At 39.8% G+C, this 22,777-nt stretch overlaps 1 protein-coding gene across 4 annotated transcripts in view; it reads left to right on the top strand.

The window, feature by feature from the left end:
• The first annotated feature begins 1,172 nt into the window (after positions 1 to 1,172).
• JAM2 (junctional adhesion molecule 2) overlaps positions 1,173 to 22,777 on the top strand; it is a 54,931-nt gene continuing 33,326 nt past the window's right edge. Inside the window, exon 1 of one of the 4 annotated variants that reach the window (XM_019662025.1) lies at positions 1,173 to 1,678. In XM_019662025.1, the coding sequence (XP_019517570.1) occupies positions 1,612 to 1,678 (67 nt within the window). In that variant the 5' untranslated portion in view covers positions 1,173 to 1,611. The remainder of the gene's footprint in view (positions 1,679 to 22,777) is intronic. The other 3 variants (XM_019662023.1, XM_019662024.1, XM_019662026.1) reach the window with 3 other exon arrangements.

The following is a 22,777-nucleotide window of genomic DNA, read 5'->3' as shown; positions in this document are numbered from 1 at the left end:
GACAAATGCCTTGACTGGGTGACAAATAAATAATTCAGTGAATCAATTATTCACATGGGATGTCACAGAATTTTTTTTTTAATATGCCTTTTGTGTGTGTATCTTGGGGGAGGAGCAAGAGACAGATAGTTGTGCCAAGAATGAGAAAAGAAGATACCAACAACTTTTCTTGTAAAGCATTACATCTTTCTTGTTACTGCCCAGAAAAACTGGCATAAGCCTGTTGTTAAATTTGTGCCCCCCTTTCCTTGCTTAACTGGAGTATGAACTCTAATATTTTTGCCATTTTGACGTTCCTTTCTGGGCCGACTGGGTCCTCTGCCCCTCTCCCCATCTTGGGTCCTTGGGTACTAAGCCCTTGGGTACTGTCACCAAGGAAACAGCACAGATGCTTCACTCCTCACAGCTCTGCATATCTAAACTCTGGTCGCTTTTGTCCACTGAGCTAGCTAAATTCTTTGTGTGCACACCACTAAATCAACTGTCTTCTATGCAGAACTTTTATTCATTATTCTACTTTAAAAAAAAAGATATCTAATAGTTTCTTTTCTTGGGAATGGCCTTTGTCCAGATCTGTCAATACTCGTGAATGCGCCAGACGTTTTTGGTCCCGAGGAGCAAATATAAAAATTGCCTGTTTTAGCCTTTGTGGCGTGGGCCATGTAAGTGCAGGTCAATTTTAAAGTATGCAACAGAGCATGCATAATGGGTTTCCCTTTTAAAAGCACAGTAGACCAAAAATAAACCTGACAAAGGGCAGCTGTAGAGTTTTAACATGTGGAAAACTCCACAGGCAGCAGTTACGTAACTCGAAAGAAACATGATAAATATTTCACACTGTTAGATGAACTTCCAATTCTGACACGTGAAAAGCAAACGACACACCTTAGCTCCCCAAGGAGCAAAAAGCTTACACTTTTTGAAAAGGGGCCAAGGCTGAAAATCTGAGACCTGCCTTCCAGCACGAGTCTTGATTGCTTTTCCCCACCTTGTGTCCAAGGCGTAGCCGGCCAACCCCATCTCTCCGGAGCGCCTCGCCGGCAGCTTCGCTCCACGGCCAGAAAAATTTCCCCCAATCTCCACCTCCAGGCTGAAAACCCAAAAAGAAGTTTTGTACCAAGGAGGGGGAGAGGGGAGTTGGCGCAAGGCAGGCGGAGTTCCCCTCCACCGTGCCCCCCGCCCCCCGGCTCCGCGCCCTGGGGACAGCTGGCAGCTCCGCGCGGGACCAGACACAAAGCGGATCAATCCCGGCGGCGCGGGGGTGAGGGGGCGACCCGCCAGGGCTTCCCTTCCGCTCCTCGCCTCCTCCTGCGCCTTCGTTAGGACCCAGGCAGCACCTCCTCCGACTTGCACGCGCCCCTCCCCGCAAAGGAAGGCCCAGGCCCCCCATCCCGGGGGCTGCGAAGACCTGCCTTAGGCAGCCCGCTGAGAAAGCGCCCCAGGCCCGGGGAAACTGACGTCGCATCGGGGGCCGCCCCTCCCCTCCCTGCGCTCCGCAAGTCTCTCCTCCTCTCCGGCTCCAGAAGTTCAAGGGGCCCCCGCCCGGCCTCCAGCCCTCCGGCCGCAGGGACCCTCCGTCTCCAAGGAGCAGCCAGCTCGGCCCCGGAGAAGATGGCGAGGGGGAGCCGCCACCGCCTCCTCCTGCTGCTGCTGCGCTACCTGGTGGTCGCCTTGGGCTGTAAGTTGCTCGGTTACCTCCGCCCTCCCACCCGCTCCTGCTGGGACCAGCGCCCCCAAACCGCCCGCTCGAGACGCGGCGCTGGCGCAGGGCTGCCTCCGGGCTCTGGGCGTCGGGTCGGCCGCGGGGCAGCTAACTTGGCCCCCGGCGACCCGGGAAACGGCGGTGCGCACAGGCGCGGGGGCGGGGGGCCCCCGGTCTGCGGTGTCTTGCCCATAGCATCTGGTTTGGTCAATCCTCCTTAGAGAAAACTTAGGGTCCACACCAGCAGGCTCTCATCTTGCAAAGTTGGGTTAAGTTTTCCAAGACGGGAACGTGATTGGCATGCAAAACTCACTAACTCCTCGTAAGATGCTACAATCGCAAGATGGCATCACTCGCAGGCAGGCGCGGGCCACACAAAGTACCGGAGGAGGGGACAGTGTTCACGTTTCCTGGGCTTCTGAGGGTCCCCATTGTGCCGGGAATACGCAGGGCACTTGTGGGGCGGGGGTGGGGGGAAGTCGTGGCTGCTGAGCCAGAATTACTTTTATCCTCTTCACCTGCACATCTGCATTCCGGTAAAGCCTGGTCTGGGGACGCTAGCCAGCCGCTGTGTCCTCGGGACGCCCCGCGGGACGATTGTTGTAGAAAGATGCTGAGGCTGAATGACTGCGGAGCGGGTGACGGGAGGGACAGGTCCCAAAACCAATTTCACCGGATGGTTCTCAACAGGATTTTCAGGGATTCTGGGCTCATGACATTTATAAGCCTGGAAACGTTTCCTATTGTTTTGTTTTATTCGCGTTAACTTATTAGGAAAATGGAGGAAATTACACTAGATCTTAAGCACTGAAGCAATGAAGTCCTTTTTCTTTTGTTTTTTCTTTTTCTTTTTGTCGTTTTTCTTTCACTCTTTTAGCTCTCCTTTTTTAATAGAGTGAGTTATTAGTGTTGCTATTCAAGTTCTGGTAATATAATACTCAAAATAACCTGCTGAGTGAGTGAGTGTCTAATACCGTAATACAGTGACTTTTCCTCACGCCCTCATTGCGGAAGTGAGTAATGCTCAGCTCAACTTGCTGTGAGCCTTGTCCCTTGGTGAGGGAGGAAGGTGCAAGTTGTCGCTGTGAGGGATAATGTGCTGACTGACCTATATTATAGAAAATCAAACCGGGAAGGCAAGGCTCCACAATAAAACCAGTATGCAATCTTGAAATATCAATTGGTATCATGTTGAACACAGGGGGAAAGAAATGTGCTAATGCTGAAAGGCAGGCGACAACATGTCAGGCTAGAGGAATTGTAACAGAACTGGTGGGAAAGTTCTGTATTCCAACTGACAATCCTAAATTTCAAATAAAAAAGACTGTAACTTTAGTGTAGAACTGTCACTAATTAAAAACAGAGAAAATGGTTTTACTCTGCTATTCATATTCAGTAATCAGAATAGAAACAATATATCCTAAGTTTGAAATGTTAGCCAAGAAACAACCAAGAAGCAAACACAGGTTTAGATAGATGGGCAGAATAACCTCTTCCTCAGGCTTTGGGAAATGTAACAGGTTGGCTCTTGTAACTCTGACTCCCATAGGGGATTAATTGGAAGTGTGTGGGGTCTTTTCTATATTGTTCCTGGGAGGCTAAAAGTCTAGCATTGCAAGAATGTTTACGTTGTCTTTTTTGAAAATAAACTTTAAAAAGTTTTTATAACAGTTTAGATTTACAGGAAAATAACGAAGATCGTATAGAGAATTTCCATATACACCACACCCACTTACTTTTCCCTATTATTAATATTATAAGTAGTATGATACATTTGTCACAATGAACCGATATTAATACATTATTAACTAAAGTCCACACCTTATTCAGATTTCCTATATTCTTACCTAATGTCCTTGTTTCTTCCAGGATTTCATCCATGACACCGCTTTACATTTTAGTAGCATTGTCTCCTTAGGCTCCTCTGAGCTGTGACAGTTTCTCAGACTTCCCTTGTTTTTTATTACCTTGGCAGGTTTGAGGAGTATGGGGTACTGGTGACATATTTTGTAGAATGTCCCTTAATTGGCGTTTCTCTGATTCTCTTTCTCATGACTAGACTGGGTTTGTGTGGGGGTTTTTTTTGGAGGAAGATCACAGAGGTTAAATGCCATTTTCATCACATCATATTAAGGGTACATGCTATGAACATGACTGGTCACTGTTGATGTTAACCTTCATCACCTGGCTGATGTAATGTATATCAGGTGTCTCTGTAGGTTACCTCTTCTTTCCCCTTTCCACAGTGTATTTTTTGGAAAGAAGTCAGTCTCCACAACCCACACTTAAGGAACAAGAGTTATGATCTACCTCCTTGAAGGTGGAGTATCTCCATAAATTATTTGGAATGCTTCTGCTTGGGAGATATGTCTCTCCTCATTCATTCATTCATTCATTCATTCATTCATTTTTATATCAGTATGGGCTCATTAATATTTATTTTATACTTTGGATGATAGTCCAATACTATTTTATTTATTTTAGCGCTCAGATTATTCCAGCTATGGTCATTGGAAGTTCTTTCAGTTTGGTTCCTATGTTCCTATCATTTGTGTGTGTGTGGGTGTGTGTGGGTGTGTGTGGGTGTATGTGGATTTAGCACTTTTAGCATTTCCTCATTTTCTGGCACCACAAAATGCTGATCTTGTATTTACATTTCCTGCTCCATTCCTAGAATCAGCCATTTCACCAAAAAAAACCCTGGCTCCTTTTACTGGAGAATAGTGTTAGAAACCCATATCTGGAGAGTGGGTATGCTGTTCATTGCTATTAGGGTATTGTTGAAAAACAAGAATGTTTTTCGGGCTAGGGTTCACTGTACAGTCCCACTTGTGATCTATCCGCCCATGTTTCATGTCCAGATTCGAAAACAGTATATTGAAGGCTTTCGTATATATCACTGTTCTGAGGACTTTCTTGCATATTCTCTCTTTTTAGGGTCTCAACAAATCCATGAGATAGAAAATATCTTCAACTTATAGATAGTGACCCCCAAGCCTCAGGAAAGCTGTTACTTGTTTAAACTCCCTTATCTAGGTTCAAACGAGTTAGAACTGAGATTTGAAGACCTGAGAATTTGTTCCATAGATAGCTAGATTTTACTCCTCTCCTTAATTTTTTATGAGTGCTTAACCCTTTTGCTTGCCTTCATTCAAGAAGAGAATAAAATGGATTTAGTGGAATTAGTGGGTTTCTAATGCTCTAATTCCATACTCTTCTTAATATTCATCCCAAATATAACTGTACCACTTTTTTGTCCCAGTCCTATCTATTAATATAATATCATGTGTATTCCATTATTTCCTTTTATTTCTGTTTGTAGCAGGATGATTCTTTTTGTTGTTGCTGCTGTTATTTAAACTATGCTCTCTGTGTACTTGTTGATATATGGACATTTATTTGTGTTAGTTGAATTACCTTTCTATTTCCCACCAAAAATTCCATCAGGGAAGGAATTTCTTGATGTTTGCTCACCACTGTATGTCCAATGCTGAGCAAAAAGCCTCGTTAATAGTAGGTATAAATATATACCTGTTGATTAGATGGGAAGGGGATAAGGTAGAGTAGGTGGAAGAAATGGATGGATGGAATCAATGAGTACAATATAAATCATGAAGCCCTAACTAGGTGGGGTGTCAGATTTCTCTGAGTTGCCGTTTAAGCTGATATCTCACAAAACAATAGACATGGGTGTTCAGTATTGGGGCAGGGGAGGAAACTCATGCACTCTGGGCTCTCTCAAAGCCAAGGAGTTGAATGTGAATGAGAACAGTGTGCTGCTCTTGACACCACATGGCTGGGAGCAGCTGGTCCTCAGAGCTGGACTGGAACCCAAGTGCTGACCTCTGCAGGAGACCAGCTCCCGCGGGGTCCAGGGGTTCCCTCAGGTGGAGGCAGAGTCGGCGAGGAGAAAGAGGCGTGGAGACACAGGAGCGCTTTTTCAAGAAGAGAAGTGTCTCACTTTATTCTACAGCATGCCCCTTTTTATAGTGGGCAGTTGACCATTATCTCTTCAGTAAAAAGTTCTTTTACATAGTTTAGATCAGGGTTTTACTTCCTGTAATTCTTATGCTCCAGGGTACAGCTTGACTTTTTCTTATGCTAAAAGATCAACTTATCTTAACTGTGTTTTAATCCTTTTTACCTATAGTGACTATGTGACAGGCTAATCCTTTTACCTATAGTGACTATGTGACTAAGGCTAATCTTTTTACCTATAGTGAAGTGACTATGTGACTACTCAACAATTATCCTAAACACTATTAGCTAAGCAGGATCTTAAGATTTATAGGGTGTGTACTTTGACCTTTACTAAGAGACTAGTGTGACTAAAATTACCTTTAGTGTATAAAATAGAATTATTGTGCTATATCTATCAGAAGGGGTGTAAGATCTTCATCCTACTGGGGGGCATCCAAAGGGGAATTTAAATCTTCTAAGATATAAAGCAGTGTCTGTTTCTCAGTCAGAGCTTCAGAATTTGTCACAATTGCAGTGTTTTTGGCCATGTCAGATACTGAGGCGCAGACGGTTCCTGGCTGACCTCGTCTGGTGAGACTGTCTCAAGAGCCGTTTCACTCTTACTCTCCACTGTCTTGGCTCAAAAAGTCCTGAGCAAGAATCCTTTGAGCCTAACAGACAGAGGAGTTTTAGTTCTTAACCAAAAAGCCTGGCCTTTTTCTCTCTCTCCTTCTTATGCCATTGGCATCAAGTTTTTATTTGTTCTGTTAGATTTTCTGTTTTGTTTTCGTTTTCAAAATTTCTCCCAGAGGCAGTTTGGGAGCGCTCTGTATCTGTGTATTTGTGAGGAGTGGGAGAGCCTTGCTGGGTCTTTCCCCTCTGTGCGAGGCGTTTCCAGCTTGCTTGCTCTCGTTTTTCTCACAACAGTCACCTGCTGGTTTTAATTTTAGCTTTGCTCACACTGTAAAAACTTGGTAAACACTTTATTATGGGCATAATCAAAGAGAAAAACAGATCACTTTAAAACGCCTTTACTTGTATGTTTAAAATAATATATGTATATGGTAAATGCGAACTGTATCGAAAGGTTATAAAATAAAAAAACACGTCTCCTTTCCAGCTCTCCTGACTTCTGCTATACTCCTTATAAATAACCCACTCTTAAGCTTCTTGCATATAGTTTCAGAAAAACTGGGGGGAAATATATTTGCAGCATGTATGATATAGTTTCTTTAAAAATAAAAAGAACTAAAGGACTTTGCCTGCACACATCAAAGCCAAACCAGATAGGAATAGGAGTTTGCAGCAAAGAAAGTGAAGGTTTATTTAGGGAACTGGCACCAAACCCTGAGACACAGTTGAGCTAGTGCTCAACAACCTGGACCCCCAATGGTGTGTAGGGTACAGATTATATAGTGCAAATCACAAGACATGGTGGGTTAGGGGTTTGAGGTCATGCTGGGAGCTGATTGGTCAGAGGTGAGGTGAGGGTAATGAATCATTTATTAAGGTCTTGAGGACAGTTCTGAGGTCTTTCCCAGACTCCCTCTGTCTGCTGTCATAGGAGAGTAGCCAGGGGGTTGTTTAGGGCTAAGGAACTGAAACATAACTTAGGTAAAGATGTTATCTTTCGTCTGCCAGAGGTCCAGACCATGTGACCATTTTAATCACGTTCAGCTAATGTGTTCTGCTGTCTCGGGGGTTGCTGATTAGGCTAGGTCTCTGAGGGGCATAGAGATAAAGAAAAAGAGCGAGAGCTAGAGACAGAAGATAGAGAGAGAGATAAAGAGAGAGAGAGAGAGAGAGAGAGAGAGAGAGAGAGAGAATTTCTAGAGCCAGGATTTAAAACTAAATTTAATCAAAATCATAAGGACCCTCAGTTTCATGCTTTCTTTTCTGCACCTTCCAACAAATCAAATCATATTATATACAGTGTTCTGTGCCTCCTTACAAACATTTATTTTTGCTAGTGATTAAGCTGCAGCCCAAAGCCAGGGCTCACAAACAGGACTCATGATAATATCTTGCAGAAGGCTTTAGAACCCTAGACCAAAGTGCAGACAGGCTGCCTTCTAGTTAAAACTACCAACAGTAAGAAGTAGACAATGTAGTAGAACAAAACAGAGAGGAATACACTCCCAAACCAGTGACCACATCTAGAAAGGGAAAAATTCTAGCCCAGACCCAATGAACATGACTGGAGAAGGCGGTAAGTGCCAACACCCAGGGAGTCCAGAGACATCAGCACCAGCTAAGATTCTCAGACAAGTGCAACCAGGTTTTATTTTTAAAGGAGACCAAAGAAGAAATAATGACCACAAATAAAAAGGGAACATGTTGAACCACTGGAGAAATGCTAAATTTGAAAAGGGAGAATTGGGCTAATGTTTTAAAAACTGCTCTGTAGACACTTTAAAATAGGACTGAATTCTAATCAGAAGTAGAACTGGCACAGTAGAATAAACAATAACTCAAGTGTAAATAGACACTAATCTATTTAATCCAATAATCTCTTATTCATTAATCTACTATTTAATCCAATAGTCTAAACATACAGCCAGCAATATCATAAAAAAAATATGACAAAAATCCTACACGAGCTGATAGGAGCCATAGAATCATTGTACTTTGGCCCCATATAATGCTTTTGGTTCCAGGACAAATCAGGTTCTTTTGTGCCCCGTGTGTGTGTGTGTGTGTGTGTGTGTGTGTGTGTGTGTGTGTGTGAACATCTATGCCATTTTACCTAGATAGAATATTTCTCCTTTCCAACCTCCATCTTCTCTGTGCCGTCATTGTTAAAATGTGCTCCATGTGGCCAAATGCAACTCCTCTTTGAAGGTCTAAGTTAAAAATCCCTGACATCCTCTCTTCAGCCTTCCCAAGTCGTCATCCATTCTTCAAAGCCAAAGTCTACTGCATGTTGTACTTCCGGTGCCCTTGGTATGTCGCTGGTTCTCTTAGGGCACTTTCTGGGCGGTCCTGTTCTTTTTACCTGTACATCTTTCTGCATTGTGAGTTTGTTGAGGGCAGAGACAGCACACCTTTGTGTCCCTAACACCTAGTCTAGTGCCTGGCACATAGTGGCTCTTTAATAATTAAAGAAAAGTAAGTAACCAGGAGTGTAATGCTTATTTGTTTCTTAGCTTCGTAAAATCATATAACTTTTTAATAACAAAAATCTCAGGACTCATGTAAATAGTCCCTAGTGAATGCATAATTTTACTGCTTTCAGGACTGCCTTCCCCTTATTAACCACCGCTTCCCTAGAGTTATAATACAAGGAACTCTGGAGAGTGGCCTGCCTTTTAGAGTTTTGAGATGTGTTGCTGATCGCCTGATGCTTGCTTGTGTCATAAAAACAAATCAGCTCCCCTTGAGTTAGTAAGCATTGATTAAAAACTCAGATGAATCACACAATACCTCCTCACAAGTTACCTGAGATGTAACATAACATAGGAGTTTAGAAAATTGTAAAGTCACCCCCTGGAGCAGGGAACTGCAGACTTGCCCCTCAGAGTCCAATCTCTTTTGACCCTCAGTTGATAATCATCGCAATCTATGTCCCACAATAGGCAAAAGTTTATTAAGAGAAATGAGAGGAGAGGGCATAATGAAGTAATCTTTATTTCCAAACCAAAGATGGTTCTCCTAGGCATTCTTGTCCAGTCATCATAACATCTTGTGGGATCTTGACACCTGTTCATTGGCACTAAAAATGTTTCCCTGGATCCAGGAGACGCATCATCTCATTCCAAGGGTATCATCTCAGACTTCATATTAGGCAAATGCCTAGATTAGATGCATCCTAAGGACCTCAAGCTCTGGTGTGCTACCCCCTCAGAAAAACTGCCTGAGGGTGCTGGAATGTTCAGACATCACTGTTGGGAGCACTGGTCTTCTCTCTTTTTTGATTACATATCCTACTTCTTTTAGAAAGAGCATATGCCCCAAACATAAGTTTTTGGTTATAAATTATATACATGTGTTTCCATATCCATATATTATATTAATTATAAAAGCATACATAAAATAAATATCAAACAAATGCAATTAGTTGTTCTAATGGTGTTATAGATATGTCTTTAATTTGTATTGATGCCTACTAAAATAATGCAGAAAAATTGTTTGATATGTAGGATTTGCTTTAAAATTCCTCAACAACAAAAAGGATAGATAAAACGTGTGGCAAAATCTTTATAACCATTGAATTTAGATAATAAATACAGTATGTGAGGGTTGATTGTTTTTTTTCTTTACTTTGGTGGATATTTAAGACTTTTCATCATAAAAACTATTTAAAGCCATAAAAACTAAAAAAAGAGGAGTGTGATAAATGTAGTATAGAAATTCTAATATTTCTTTTCTTCACACCTCTGAATTTTCTTATAAATTTCACCTTAGAGTCTACTGGTTTGAAGAGAAAATAAATAGATCAAAGTGAGTCTACTTGAAATATATGAAATATCTGTCCTCTCAAACTCTACACTTTATCTAGGGTGGTCAGCATAAGAAACTCACATTCTACTGAGTGGCCCCCTTTTTAATCTGATCAGTCTATTTCACACTAGTAGAAAAATAAAATGCCTTCCAACAAGCAGACACCCTATCATTAACTGGAACGCCAAGATGCTGGGTTATACAGCAAAGTCCATTAGTAAATCCACTGTATAACAGCTACATTTTTATTCATGGTGTAGCGTAGATCTTTCAGTTCATTTCTTTTGAAAGGGACTTTAATATTTTATTTCCTAAAATGTAAAAATACCCACTAGATGAGTGCATGTCATATCCATAGGCTGATGGCAAGAAAAGGTAAATGTAAAAGAGAGTTGATTAAATTCCTAAAAGTTAAAATTTTTCTCTTGTGTTTATTTAATGGAGGGTTGATTTATTCAATCAACCCTCTCGCTCTTGTAAACAACAATAGACAGTGCTTGCAGGCTTCTTGTAGGGTAAGGACATATCCGGCATTGGACGTATCAACCCAGACACATTTCAGAACTGCTCATGCTTTCTAGAATATTCATTTAATGTTCAAATGTCATTAATGGTATCAAGTTTCAAATGAGTTCTTTGTATGATTTCGTTTCCCATAGTTCCTTTAACCCTGAAGATCCTGAAGCTCTAAGGATTCTCTGGAGAAGACTGGTTGTTGGGACAGAATGGAAGGAATAGAGGCATCTAGCTGCCCATCAGAAGCAGGCTAGAGCTTGCGTTTAGCAGTTCATGCAGACTGGCAACGTAGACATTTATGTCAGAAGTTATTTTCATGCTGAATAACACTTCCCTCAAATACACCATGAACTTACGAGCAAGAGAATGTCGATGTTAATAGAGGAAAGAGTTTCACTTCACCTCTCATTCCATGACCTGTTAGTTTTAGAGTGGAAGAAAGATTGTACCCCAGCCCTCTAATAGAATTTACATTTAAAGTCCTAATGTTTGAACACACAAGTTAGATCTTTCTTGCTTATACCATTTCATGCTTTCAGCTCTTTTATCTTTAGCAGTGAGATAACAAAATCTACTAATGATGAGACCAGTCAAGACCAGTCTTTCTCATTATGTGGGCTAGAATGTCCGAGGAAATTTGTTTCTAACTATTAGAAAATAATAGGACAAGTAATTTTGGAAGTGGGATTCAGAAATATTTCCTTTATAGAGCAAAGGTATCTCACCAGTGAGTGTATTGAATACAAATGTTTCTTTTCAGAGAACAAAAGATTCTCATCTTTTACCAGAAAGAATATGAATTACATCTTCCCCGACAGGGTAACTCAGGGACATGTTCATGCTGACTGGGATGGTGGGCAGAATCATTCACCTTCTCTTTAAATTGATTACTTTCACAAGTTATGTTTCTAAGTATATTTGACAGTGGTACATGATTAAATTCATAAGTTAAATGTCAAGGTGAAATACTTCTACTGGAGGGTCAAAGGATCTCCTTATACTTTAAACCATAAATGTCAAGTTTGTTCACAAATCAACACAAAGTATGATATCAACAAAATGGAGCTTGGAATCCAAAGAACTAAGGTTATGCCAGTTCTGCTGTTAGTAATATGGCTTTAGAAAATTTTATTTTATTGAGGCCTTGTTTTCCTGATTTGTAAAATGAGAGGATTTGATTTCATGATGATTAGTGGTCTTTATCATTTAACACTTTATGTTTTCAAATAGGAGAAAGATATACCATACTTAAATGGTAAAATTATTTTATATGGAGTCGAGAACATTTTTTAGTGCTAAACTGCCACTTTCAGAGTTCTTACTGATTAGAACACAGAGTTTATTTTGAATAGGAATAAGGTATGGGCTTCAAAAATGGTTTGGTATTCATGGAATTAATTGTATATTATGTATGAAGTTTTTCTTTGATGCAGTAGGCATCAGAGGGTTGCTGGAAGTTTCAAGAGTGAAGCAACATGCCAACAAGATGGCATTTGGGGTAAACAATAATTTTGACCTTTACATATAGGGGTAGACTTAGGAGAAAAGACGTGACTAGAGCCCAGATAGTAGGTAATAGGATTCAGGTTTAAGGTAGCAGCTGTCAAAAATTGTTTAGGAAGAGTTAAACCCTGAAGACATTGAAAATAGAAATTTATAAGATTTAGCTGTTGATTAAATATGGAGGACAACAAATAGATCAAAGCAGTAATTCCAAAGTTGTAAACTTGAGGAACAGAGAAATCATAGTATTTAAATTAAGAAGGAATGATTATTTTCTATAGTCCAGGAGGCAACAGACTATCCAACTAAAAATGTCTCTATAGACCTTTGGAAAGGGGATGAAAAGTGTAAATGATCTATAGCTCTCCCCTGTGCTTAAGTGGTAAATAAAAATAGAAAGGTAGATTCACTCTGGGAGGAACCATGGAGGTGGATTAGTAGGGGGGCAAAGGACTGAACTCTGGAGAATATGCTCAGTTAAAGAATATAGAACAGCAGAGACAATGAAGAAAAAGTGTCCAGGGAAATAATAGACAAACAACAGAACCAGTGCCATGGAAATGGGTAGAAATTTAGCCAAGTCAGTGGTTTAACTAGTGGCCTGAAAAAATGAAAGGAAAAAGGAAAGTCATGAGCCATCTGAGGGATTAAAAAGTAAAGAAAAATAAAATGAGCGTTTGAATGGAACTTTAGGATTGACTTTTACAGGAATTCTATTACTTAACTCTCATGTTCACATCCCGGTGTGGTACCTAGAACTATTTTTATTATAGGTTCATACATGAGAAACAGGCTTAGCATATTTTTAGGGATGCACAGAGACAGGATTAGAACTGCTGCCTCTGAACCTGGTTTTTTTCCTATATGGGAGATGAGGTTACTAGAAAGTGTAAGGAAAGGTAGAAGGCTGAGATTTTCGGACAAATGAAGGCGTTCTTTTCTGGTGTTCACTTGAGCAATAAGAAGGCCCAGGGAGAGGAGAGAGGGCACCTCTGTCCTGTCAAGTATAGATTTGGGATCAGCATGTAGTGTCCCTGTGGGATGACTGATGTTTTTTGCCATAATAGGAAAATAATTTGAATGTTCTATTTAGAATGTAGTTAACAGTTTCAATAATGTGGTATTAAAATACTTTTTGACATTTAGTATATTTGTAGTGTGGTTGTCTCAACATATATAAATGCCTTCCACATTCACAAATCACATTGAATTCAGAGCAATATTAATCTGAAGGTAAGTTGTAAGCCTCTAATAAATATTGCATGATCTGAAAATATTGTTTAACTAAGTGGAGGAAATATCCAAACATGAGCATATCCAATACTGTGAGGGATTTATTATCAAAGTTAGTCGCCATAACAGCATCACAGATCATTGAAAAGGGAAACAGAAAGAGTTCCCCATGATTTTCTGGCCTTTTTTTCTAAAGGTTAATATTAAAAGAGAAACATTAATTTGTCTTAAGCAAAAGTAAAGATTGCTATTTATTGTGCATTTTCTAGATTTTATATATGCATTATTTTTTAGGTTACTACGTGCCATCTGATAATGGGACACAAGGGTATTTTTTCTTTCAGCTAATTTCTTTGGTACCATTTTGTAATTTCTTTTGTCTTTTACTACTTCCCAACTTCAGTTTCCATGGGAACAGGATCATTCAGAAAGTTATTTGGGGCTCTTTCAGAATGCCAAGACCAGGGTTCCTAAATAGGCTTCAGGCACTTATAGCTTCATTAATATGAGTCCCTGTGTTATATCTTTTGTCGACGTAAGAAACGTCCAAACCTGTAGAGGATTTTTATGAGTTTGAGCCAAACTGACAACAGCTGCTGGGAAGCAAAATCTCAATGGATTGAGAAAATGCTCCAGAGAATGGCAGTTTTGCAGTTTATTTATACATTAGAATCAAAGGAAGAAATGCAAGGGGTGGGGGGAGGTTACATGAAATTCATTTGTGGTAGATTAGGGAGGGAGAAGAAAGCAAAGCAGGGAAATCTCTGGGATTAGATACAAAGCAAAATGGAGAAACACATGCTTTTTTTCCATTGGTGGCTACAGGATGTTATGCGGGCAGTAAGGTAACGGTGAGGGGCTCTGTGGTAACCTTCTCTGGTGTGGTGGGGTCTGGAAGAGGAGATTACTCTGACATTTCAAAGGTATGTTATCTTAGATGCAAAAAGACCATAGACAGGCTCACTTAAGGTAAAGCTCGACCTTTGTCAAGGAAGCTACAGGCCTAGGACGTGACTACCCACCATGACCCGCTTTTAGTTAGGAATTTTTATGTTCAGACCATCCTGTGTGGTTCCTTTCAGTCTCTGAGTTTGGAGGCCCACCATGCAGGCCTCCCCTGAGCTTGTTAAGTTTAATATGCGGCCCCTTTTTCATCTACACTTTGAAGGTGGAGAACACTGGAGTATGATTTCATGATAGGTTTGCATTTTCAAATATTTTTGTTAAAGGTTTGGATCAAAGAGCTTTAAAATCACTTAAAAATGTGATAGAACATGCCTGAAAAAAAAAAAAGAAACATTTTTAGGCATACTATTCTCTTAAGGAAACTTAAGAGACACCAGTTATCCCAGTTAAACTCATCAACATTAGTTAAATTTTTCTTAGCTGAAAATGTTATTCTTTGAACTACAGCATATTGTGAGTAAGAAGATTTATATAGGGTTTCGATTTAGAGCAGTGAGTAAGTAAAAGTCAAGAGAGGTAAGACAGGAAATAACAGAATTGAAAAGCCTCCAATCTGCACAAAAACTTCCTTGAATAAATCTTGTGTCCTCTCCAATACCTCCTTTGTAATTTTGTTGTTACCGATGGGATATAATGTACTGTAGATCAGAGGTATTACTCTTAAAAAATTAACTTTATGGGCATGTTACATCAGCTGTGTAAGTGGAGAGCACTCTTAATTTATAAACAAAGCTTTCAGGTATCTGTTAGCTGAGAGTAAGTTCAAAGAATTCAACAGGGAATTCCCAGCAGTCATGGCCCCAAAAAGTGTTGTGGAGTTATGGCCGACCTATTTGCTTGTCATAGCGATGGGTCGGTGCTATGCATTTGCTGAGCAGGGTCCAGGCCCGATAAATATCTGCGTGCCAGACAATGGAAGAAACAGATATGTAAAAGATCGTTTGTAATAAAAAATAAAATAGAGGCTTATAAAGAGTGCTATGTCAGATAGAGGAAGGGGCTGACTATGTATGGAGGGACAGAGGGGTCGGGGAAGGCTTTACTTTTTTGACTTTTGAGTCGGGCATTGAATTATACATAGAAGTTCACTATTTGTCAGGGGATTGTTGGAGGGAAGGGATTCTGGACAGAGAGAATGGAAAATGCAAAGGCCTGTGGAGTGCAAAGAGCAGCGGAAGCCCCATGGTGGGTGGCTTGAGCACGGGGCTTGTAGAGGGCAGTGATTGAGGGGGAGGCTGGAAAGACAGGAGCCATTTGAAGGAATTTGGAATTCGTCCTGAAGGTGAAAGGAAGCCCCTGAAGAAAGCTACAATGGGATTATATTTTAAGAAGCTAACTCATGTAGGAGTACAGCAGATGAATTGCAAACTTGTCCACATCTTTATTCATCCTTAGCTATCTCCCTCCTGAATCAAAGAAAGTGGAGTCTCTCCTATTAAAAGCCGATTTCTCACCTGTGCTTGTGATGCTCTTCTTCCGGTTTCCCTGGGTCCTTTGCTTCAGCAGCCTATCCCCTCTCTCATAGATCTTCAACTTATCTGCATTACTATCTGTCTTATCACAGGCTATAGACATGCTCAACTCTACAATTCTGAGAGGGAAAAAGAAAAAAAACCACCCTGATTATTTAGCCTACCATCTTGAATCGGCGGTCTATATTTATTTTCTCCATTTTTTTACTGACCATTCAGCTCACTTCAAACTGTTCCTTCCTGCTATTGCTATCATTGTATCACCAATGATATACTAGTTCCTAAATTCACGGCTTACTTTGACTCAAAACCTTCTTTGACTTCTCTGGGACATCAAAAATTGTTGATACTTCCTCCTTGAAAGTCTGCCCATCCTTGACTTCCATGACATCGTTCTGTCCTAGTTTCTCTTATCTCTCTGCCTCTTCCTTCTCAGGCTTCTCTTGGACGTCTCTTGATGTCCTCCTGGGCTTTTTCTCTCTTATTCTACTGTAGTACTTCATGCAGTAAATTATACGTCCCCCTTGGAAAGTCACAATTCTCCACAGCTTGTTAAAGCCTCTAAAAAGTCCTAAGATAGAGACCTTTGTTTAACTTGTAAACTCAGTGTTTCTCAATTATTTACAACCATGGACTCATCTTTCTAGAAAGTGCTCAAAGTCAATGGTCAACCTGAGGGAGGGGAGACAGGAAAGGAGTATCAGAGAAGGAATCGTGTCACAAAAGCCACCAAATGTGACAAATCATAAATGCTATTTCATTTTATCTAAGTGGATTGGAAAGGAAAGTTCCTTGGGTAGTCATGATGTTACTTAGAGTTTTGACAGGAGAAGATCCTAGAGACAGAGTTAAGAGGGGCCTTGAGGATTTTTAGGAAAGAATTTTAATGGAGGGGAGACAGAGCATCCACTCCTGCCCACACTTCCCCTCCAAGTGAAGACTGTGTACAAAAGGGTAAGGAAGACTAAACAAGCATGTCTTTGTTCTTGACATATAGACATGCCCCTGAGAAGGGTGTTTGTTAAGGTTTAAAGGGGAGTGACTGACTATGTAAGGTTGTTCTAGATCAGCTTTCTTAGAACATAATTGACTGTGGAACATGTTTTTAAGTTACAGTGTATTGCAGAATCTCCAAAAGGAAGTCCTAAGATATAAAGCACACACGAATTAGACACCCAGAAATTAATTTATTACTGTAATTCATTACGATGCTTATGTTAGTCAGGGTTCTCCAGAGAAATATAATAGAACCAACAGGATGTGCACACAGTATATATAAAAAAGACTTACTTTAAGGAATTGGCTAATGTGATTAAGGAGGCAAGCAAGTCCAAAAGCTGCAGTCTCCCAGCAGGAGGGAGACCCAGAAAGATCCAGTGCTGCAATTCAAGTTCATAGGCTGTCTGCTGGCAGAACCCCCGTCCTGCTCCAGGGAGGTCAGTCCTTTATTCTTTTCAGGCTTTCTACTGACTGCATGAAGTCCATCCACATTATGGAGGGTAATCCGCTATTCTCAAAGTCTACCAATTTAAATGTTAATCTCATTCAAAAATATTCTCATAGGAACATCTGGAATAATGGTTGACCACATAGCTGGACAATGTGGCCCACTCAGGTTGCCACAAAATTAACCATCACAAGCTATTTTAAATTGTATATAAAAACTTTTAAAAAGCAAATAATTTTATTAAAAAAAACTTCTCACTTTGTGTTATCAAAATTAGAATTTTTATTAAGTGTATTTTTACTTTTAGATAACAAAGATATTTTTAAAACAAGACTGATTTATAAATTAAAAAAAGAAGACTGATTTACGGCAGTTAAAATCACATTTTAGGTAACTATGCAGCATGATATTTTAGGAGTTCACTTTTATTATTTTTAACATCAAGTATATTCATGTTTAATTTTTTATTGAAGCATAATATGAAAATTGATTCTGCATAGTAGCATTGTGATAAACTAAATATTTTTAGTTTCAAATTGGCTGCTTCACAATCTTTCATTGTTTAATCTTGTGCAGGTCATCTTTTAATTATAAAAGTGAAGCATAGCTCTCTATATTCTATTTTCGTTTGCTCCATAATTCACTTCCACGCATTTGGCGAATGTTTACTGAGTATCTACTATACACCGAGTATTATTTTTGACCACTGGGATACTGGTAAAGAATATCAAGGCCCCTGTGCTCAGTGCATAAGTACATAGTATGTCGTATGTTAGAAGATGATAGGTACTGTGGAAAGAAGAAAAACTAAGGTAGCATCAGGGAGTCAGACATTCGGAAGGGAAAAGGCCTGATGAAGGTGGGGTTGTGATATTAACTAGAGCAATTGGAACAGACTTCAGTAAGGAGTTGTCTTTTGAGCAAAAATGTGAAGTGAGAGAGTTAGTAAACATCTGGAGGAAGAGACTCCAAGCAGAGCAAATACAACATGGCCTGCTTTGAGGATAAACAAGGAGGCCAGTGTCGCTGAGCAGAGGGACAGAGGAGTTGAGGACGGGAGGTCTGAAAGGCAATGAGGCCAGATTGTATTGGGCCTTCGATGCCAATGTAAGGACTTTTACCTTTATTCTGGGGGGAACAGAGAGCTAATCCAAGGTTGTGAGCAAAAGAGTACCATGATCTGATTTCGCATTTTAAAGGATCGCTCTAATGGATGTGTTGAGATTCGATTTTAGAGGGGCTGGGTGGAGTAGAAGGCCAGTCAGGAGTGATCCAGGCGAGAGGAGGTCGTGCTCAGGCCAGGTGGTAGCAATGGAAGTTGTGAGAAGCAGTCAGGTTCTGGATGCATTTTCAAGGCAAAACTAATAGGATTTGCTGATGAATTGTATATGGGCTATGGTTAAGGATACCTGCAAGGTTCTTGGCCAGAGCAACTAGAATAATCATCTGAGGTGGGGGAAGGTGGAACAGGTTTAGAAAGAAAGATGAGTTTTGGACATAGCGTTTGAATGTCTGTTAAACCTTCATGTGGTAAAGTTGAATAAGAGTTTCGATGTGAGTCCATGTTCAGTGGAGGCATCTAGATTGGAGGTATATATTTGAGAGTTGTTAGCATCAGGAAGTATTTAATGCCATGAGTGTGGATTATATCATCAAGGAAGGAAGTATAGATAGAGAAGGGGAGATGACCCAGGATAAGACCCATCCTGGGAGAGAGTTGTTCTGAACCCTAAGTACAGAAAGTGTATCGAGGAGAAGGGTGTAATGAACTGTGTCAAATTAAGATAGTTGGAGAAGGCTTCATCGTCATAAATCATGTTTTACAGATGACAAAGCACAGCCCAAAGAGGCTGTAACAGTCCCAAACATGTCATAGCAAAGACAAAAGAAGAAATAGAATTTAAACCCAAGGATTCCCACTCTAAGCAGCCACTGTAATGAAGAGAAATCCTGTTCATCATTATTAAAAGGAAGAAAAAGATGTAACCCTAAGTAGTCATTTTCTGTTTTGATGATCCACCCTAATACATGATTGTTGCAATCATTTATGAAGCTAAATTTGCAGCACCACATTGCATACATGTGGAGTGAGTGGAGAAGGAGGAAACACAAATATTTGCAGAAAACCTACCAGGTGCCAAGAACTAGGCTAAGCAATTATCTACTTTATTTACGTTAATCTTTACCACCAATAAGGAAGGCATCATTAGCTTCATCTTACCTGAATGAACACTAAGGTTTAGAAGGTGAAGGCTTTAGCTTGCCAATGGCTACGCACGAGTAATTCATTGCACTGGGTTTTAAACCTAGCTGGGTCTCATTTCTTCTCTATTAGTTATGACTTCCTGAAAATGAAGAATGACCCTGTTTTCATCTATAATAGACTTAGGCAACATTTATAACAGACTCCCCTTTCCTCACCCATCTGTACTTTAATGTGCTTTTGGGGTTTTTTGTTTTGTTTGGTTTGGTTTTCATTTCAGATAATATTTATTTATTTATTTATTAATAAATAAATTATTATAATATTTATATATTTATTTATTTCAGATAATAAAAAAAAAAAGCCAAGCTGTTAAAAATGGTGTTAGTACAATACTATTTGGTTCTTTATCCCAATGGGTGAGAAGTCAGTTCTGATACCGCCTCATCACCAATGCACGTGCTAAGACTGACTTCATAATATCTAAATATCTGGTTGCTTCTGTCACATATCCAGCCATCCTACTGCTATACAGGATAGCAAGCAGCAATTTTGCCTGAATTATGCTATGACAGCGAGACTCTGGTATGCCAAATTGGGACACAAATAACTTTGTCCATCAGAAACTGGATCTCTAATAGTACATACTCATTTTCTAACCATTTTAGGATGCAGCTTTGAAGGTCCCACTAATTTGAATGCATGCAGATTGTCTTAGGCAGTTCAAGCTGCTATAACAAATACCCATAGACTGGGTGGCTCAACCTACAAACACTTCTCACAGTTCCCTGAGATCAAGGTGCTGGCAGTTCCGTGTCTGCTGAATCTGGCTTCCTAGTTTCAGACTGCCAAGTTCTCATTGTGTCCTCATGTGGCTTACAGAGCCAGCTAGCTCTCTGGAGCCTCTTTTCATAAAGGCACTAATCTCATTCATGAGGGTTCCACCCTCATGACCCAGTCACCTCCCAAGGGCCCTGCCTCCTAATACCATCCCAGTGGGAGTTAGGATTTCAACATATGAACTAGGGGGGGACACACAAACATTCAGCACACAACACGGATGTTCATTAAACCACTTCTTTTACTGGTCTAGTTGACCCTAAAAATTGCTTGTTGACATTAGTTTGCAGTTGGATGTAGTAAAACCAGTTTTGAAGTAAAAAAGAGAATTGTCTTTACCAAAAGAAAAGGGGAAATTGTAATACTTGGATTTAGAGCATCAGAGAAATCAGAGTCACTAATATTGAGCAATCTTGCCTGACAGTTGTAAAGTGCAACCGTTAAGGCATGCCAAGCCATTGTTTCCATGTTCTGCACTTCAGAATAAATGGTTCTTGTTCTTTTGGCTTCCTGAAGACTAATCAAAGGAAACAATAAGCTGGGAGGGTTTCCCTTAGTTGCCAAATCTCTTCTGGAAGCATTTATGGTAATTGAATTTAACTAATAACATATGTATGAAATGTAAGGGCTAAAGTTTTTATGAATTATTATCCATCAGGATAGTTGAGAAATAAAATTTGTACAATTCTCATATTTTAGGAATTGACGTTTGAGAGAGAGTGTATATGAGCAGGCGAGTGCTGAGTTGTTGGTCGTGTAAAATCCTTAGTATTTTAAAGGTTGAACTGTCAGATAATGGACTTTCTTTATTGTGGGTGGTCAAATCTCAAAAGCTAAATAAACTCATTAATAAGGAGAAGTCCATAATTGTGTGTAGGGATGGATTATTGGTGCCTTCACTAAGAAAAATTAAACCGAAAAATTTATTTTTTCAAATTTTACAAAATGTGCTTGCATTGGTAGGCCCTTGCCTCCCCTCCTCACCCAGGGCCTTGTGAGGTGCCCATGCACATGAGAGCCCCAAAACTTTTAAGCCTCATTAAATTCCTGGTCATCCTGCCTCCCTTTATGTGTTTATTCATTATATTTTATAAAACTTCTAATTTGGAAAGAGATTGAAAACATCAGCAGTGCACACTGTCTTCTTTTGAGAAATGCAAAGATAACAGCATTTGCAGATAATAAATTTAACAAATTGGTGATATTAGAGAATCTTTTTCGACACTTTTTATACTAATCTCTGTAAAACACGATTTGTATTCATAACAGCATGTTTGTTGTGCTTTCAAAAAAACAAAAACAAAAAGACTTTTGATGCGTTACACTAACTCCTGAAATTCCCTTAGTAAGGCCAAGAAAAAACTCTGAAAGAATTAAGAAAATTTAAATTAAACACCTGTGTCATGTGGGAGGTAGAGAATACTTAATAGATGGTAGAGTGCTATCTTCTCACGTATGTTGCTTAAGTGGATTTATAAATATCAAATGACTGTGGAATAACCATTGCACTCTCCCCTGACCCAAACAGCCACGGAGTAATCTGTTAGAGGACATTTTGTGCAAGAATCCCCAGGCTCTCACACCTTGGTGATTTTGAACCAGAGTTGAGAACCCAGGTTCAGAAACTCTTGTGTTAGCTATTTGTCCAGAGCTGATCAAAACTCTGAAGAAATATTTATATTACCTGCTCTCAAAAATTACTTATTTAGCAATCAAGTTAGTATGTTCATTTCTGCTGAGAAACATAACTATTAAATACCGGACTTTTAATCTTGAAAAACCATGTTGAGGGTTAGGAGTTAGTAACTAGAATTTCAGATTAAAAAGCAATGAATGATTTTAAGTTAAAATGTCACCAAGCTCTTAAAGCTTGGTGCTCCATCTCCACTGTAAGGATGTGTCTGAGACAAACCGCCTGAGACAGTGGGTGGGGAGAGGCCCTCGGGTTTGTTATTCTTCACCTCTCCCATTTTCGTGCTCTTCACCATTACATTATGTGTCTGCGGGTATCTTGATATCTGACATCTTTAGTAATGATTTCTTATTTTACACTCATACAATTTTAGGGCCGTTGTTTCTTGGCACTTTAATCTTAGGGAGAACCAATTAGAACATAGAACAGTCAACAACCATGCCTTCCAATGAGTATTTGATATTTATTGGCATCGATTTTAGAAAATGACATTTCTTCATCTTGTCTTGAGAGTCTACTGGGTTTGAGTTGACTGTTGTCATCTATTTAAAATCTATAGTTATACCACTGGCAAATGAGTGGTATTTGGCTGATATTGTTACTTGGAGAATATCAAAGAAAGACCTCAGAATCCTAAAATGGCTTCTTTTATTTCCTGCTGGGGAATACACGGTAAGAAATACAGCCATTGAGGGCTTTCTGATGATATTGGCCACCATTGAACATTTGAAGATGTGCTGAATTCAGGCCATTTCTTTGAAATTTTTGAGAATTTGTTTTACTGTAAGAAGTGTATTTATTT

Source organism: Hipposideros armiger, unplaced genomic scaffold (genome assembly GCF_001890085.2).
Source record: "Hipposideros armiger isolate ML-2016 unplaced genomic scaffold, ASM189008v1 scaffold_363, whole genome shotgun sequence".
Classification (NCBI taxonomy): Eukaryota; Metazoa; Chordata; class Mammalia; order Chiroptera; family Hipposideridae; genus Hipposideros; species Hipposideros armiger.
This window is presented reverse-complemented; position numbering and strand designations above follow the sequence as displayed.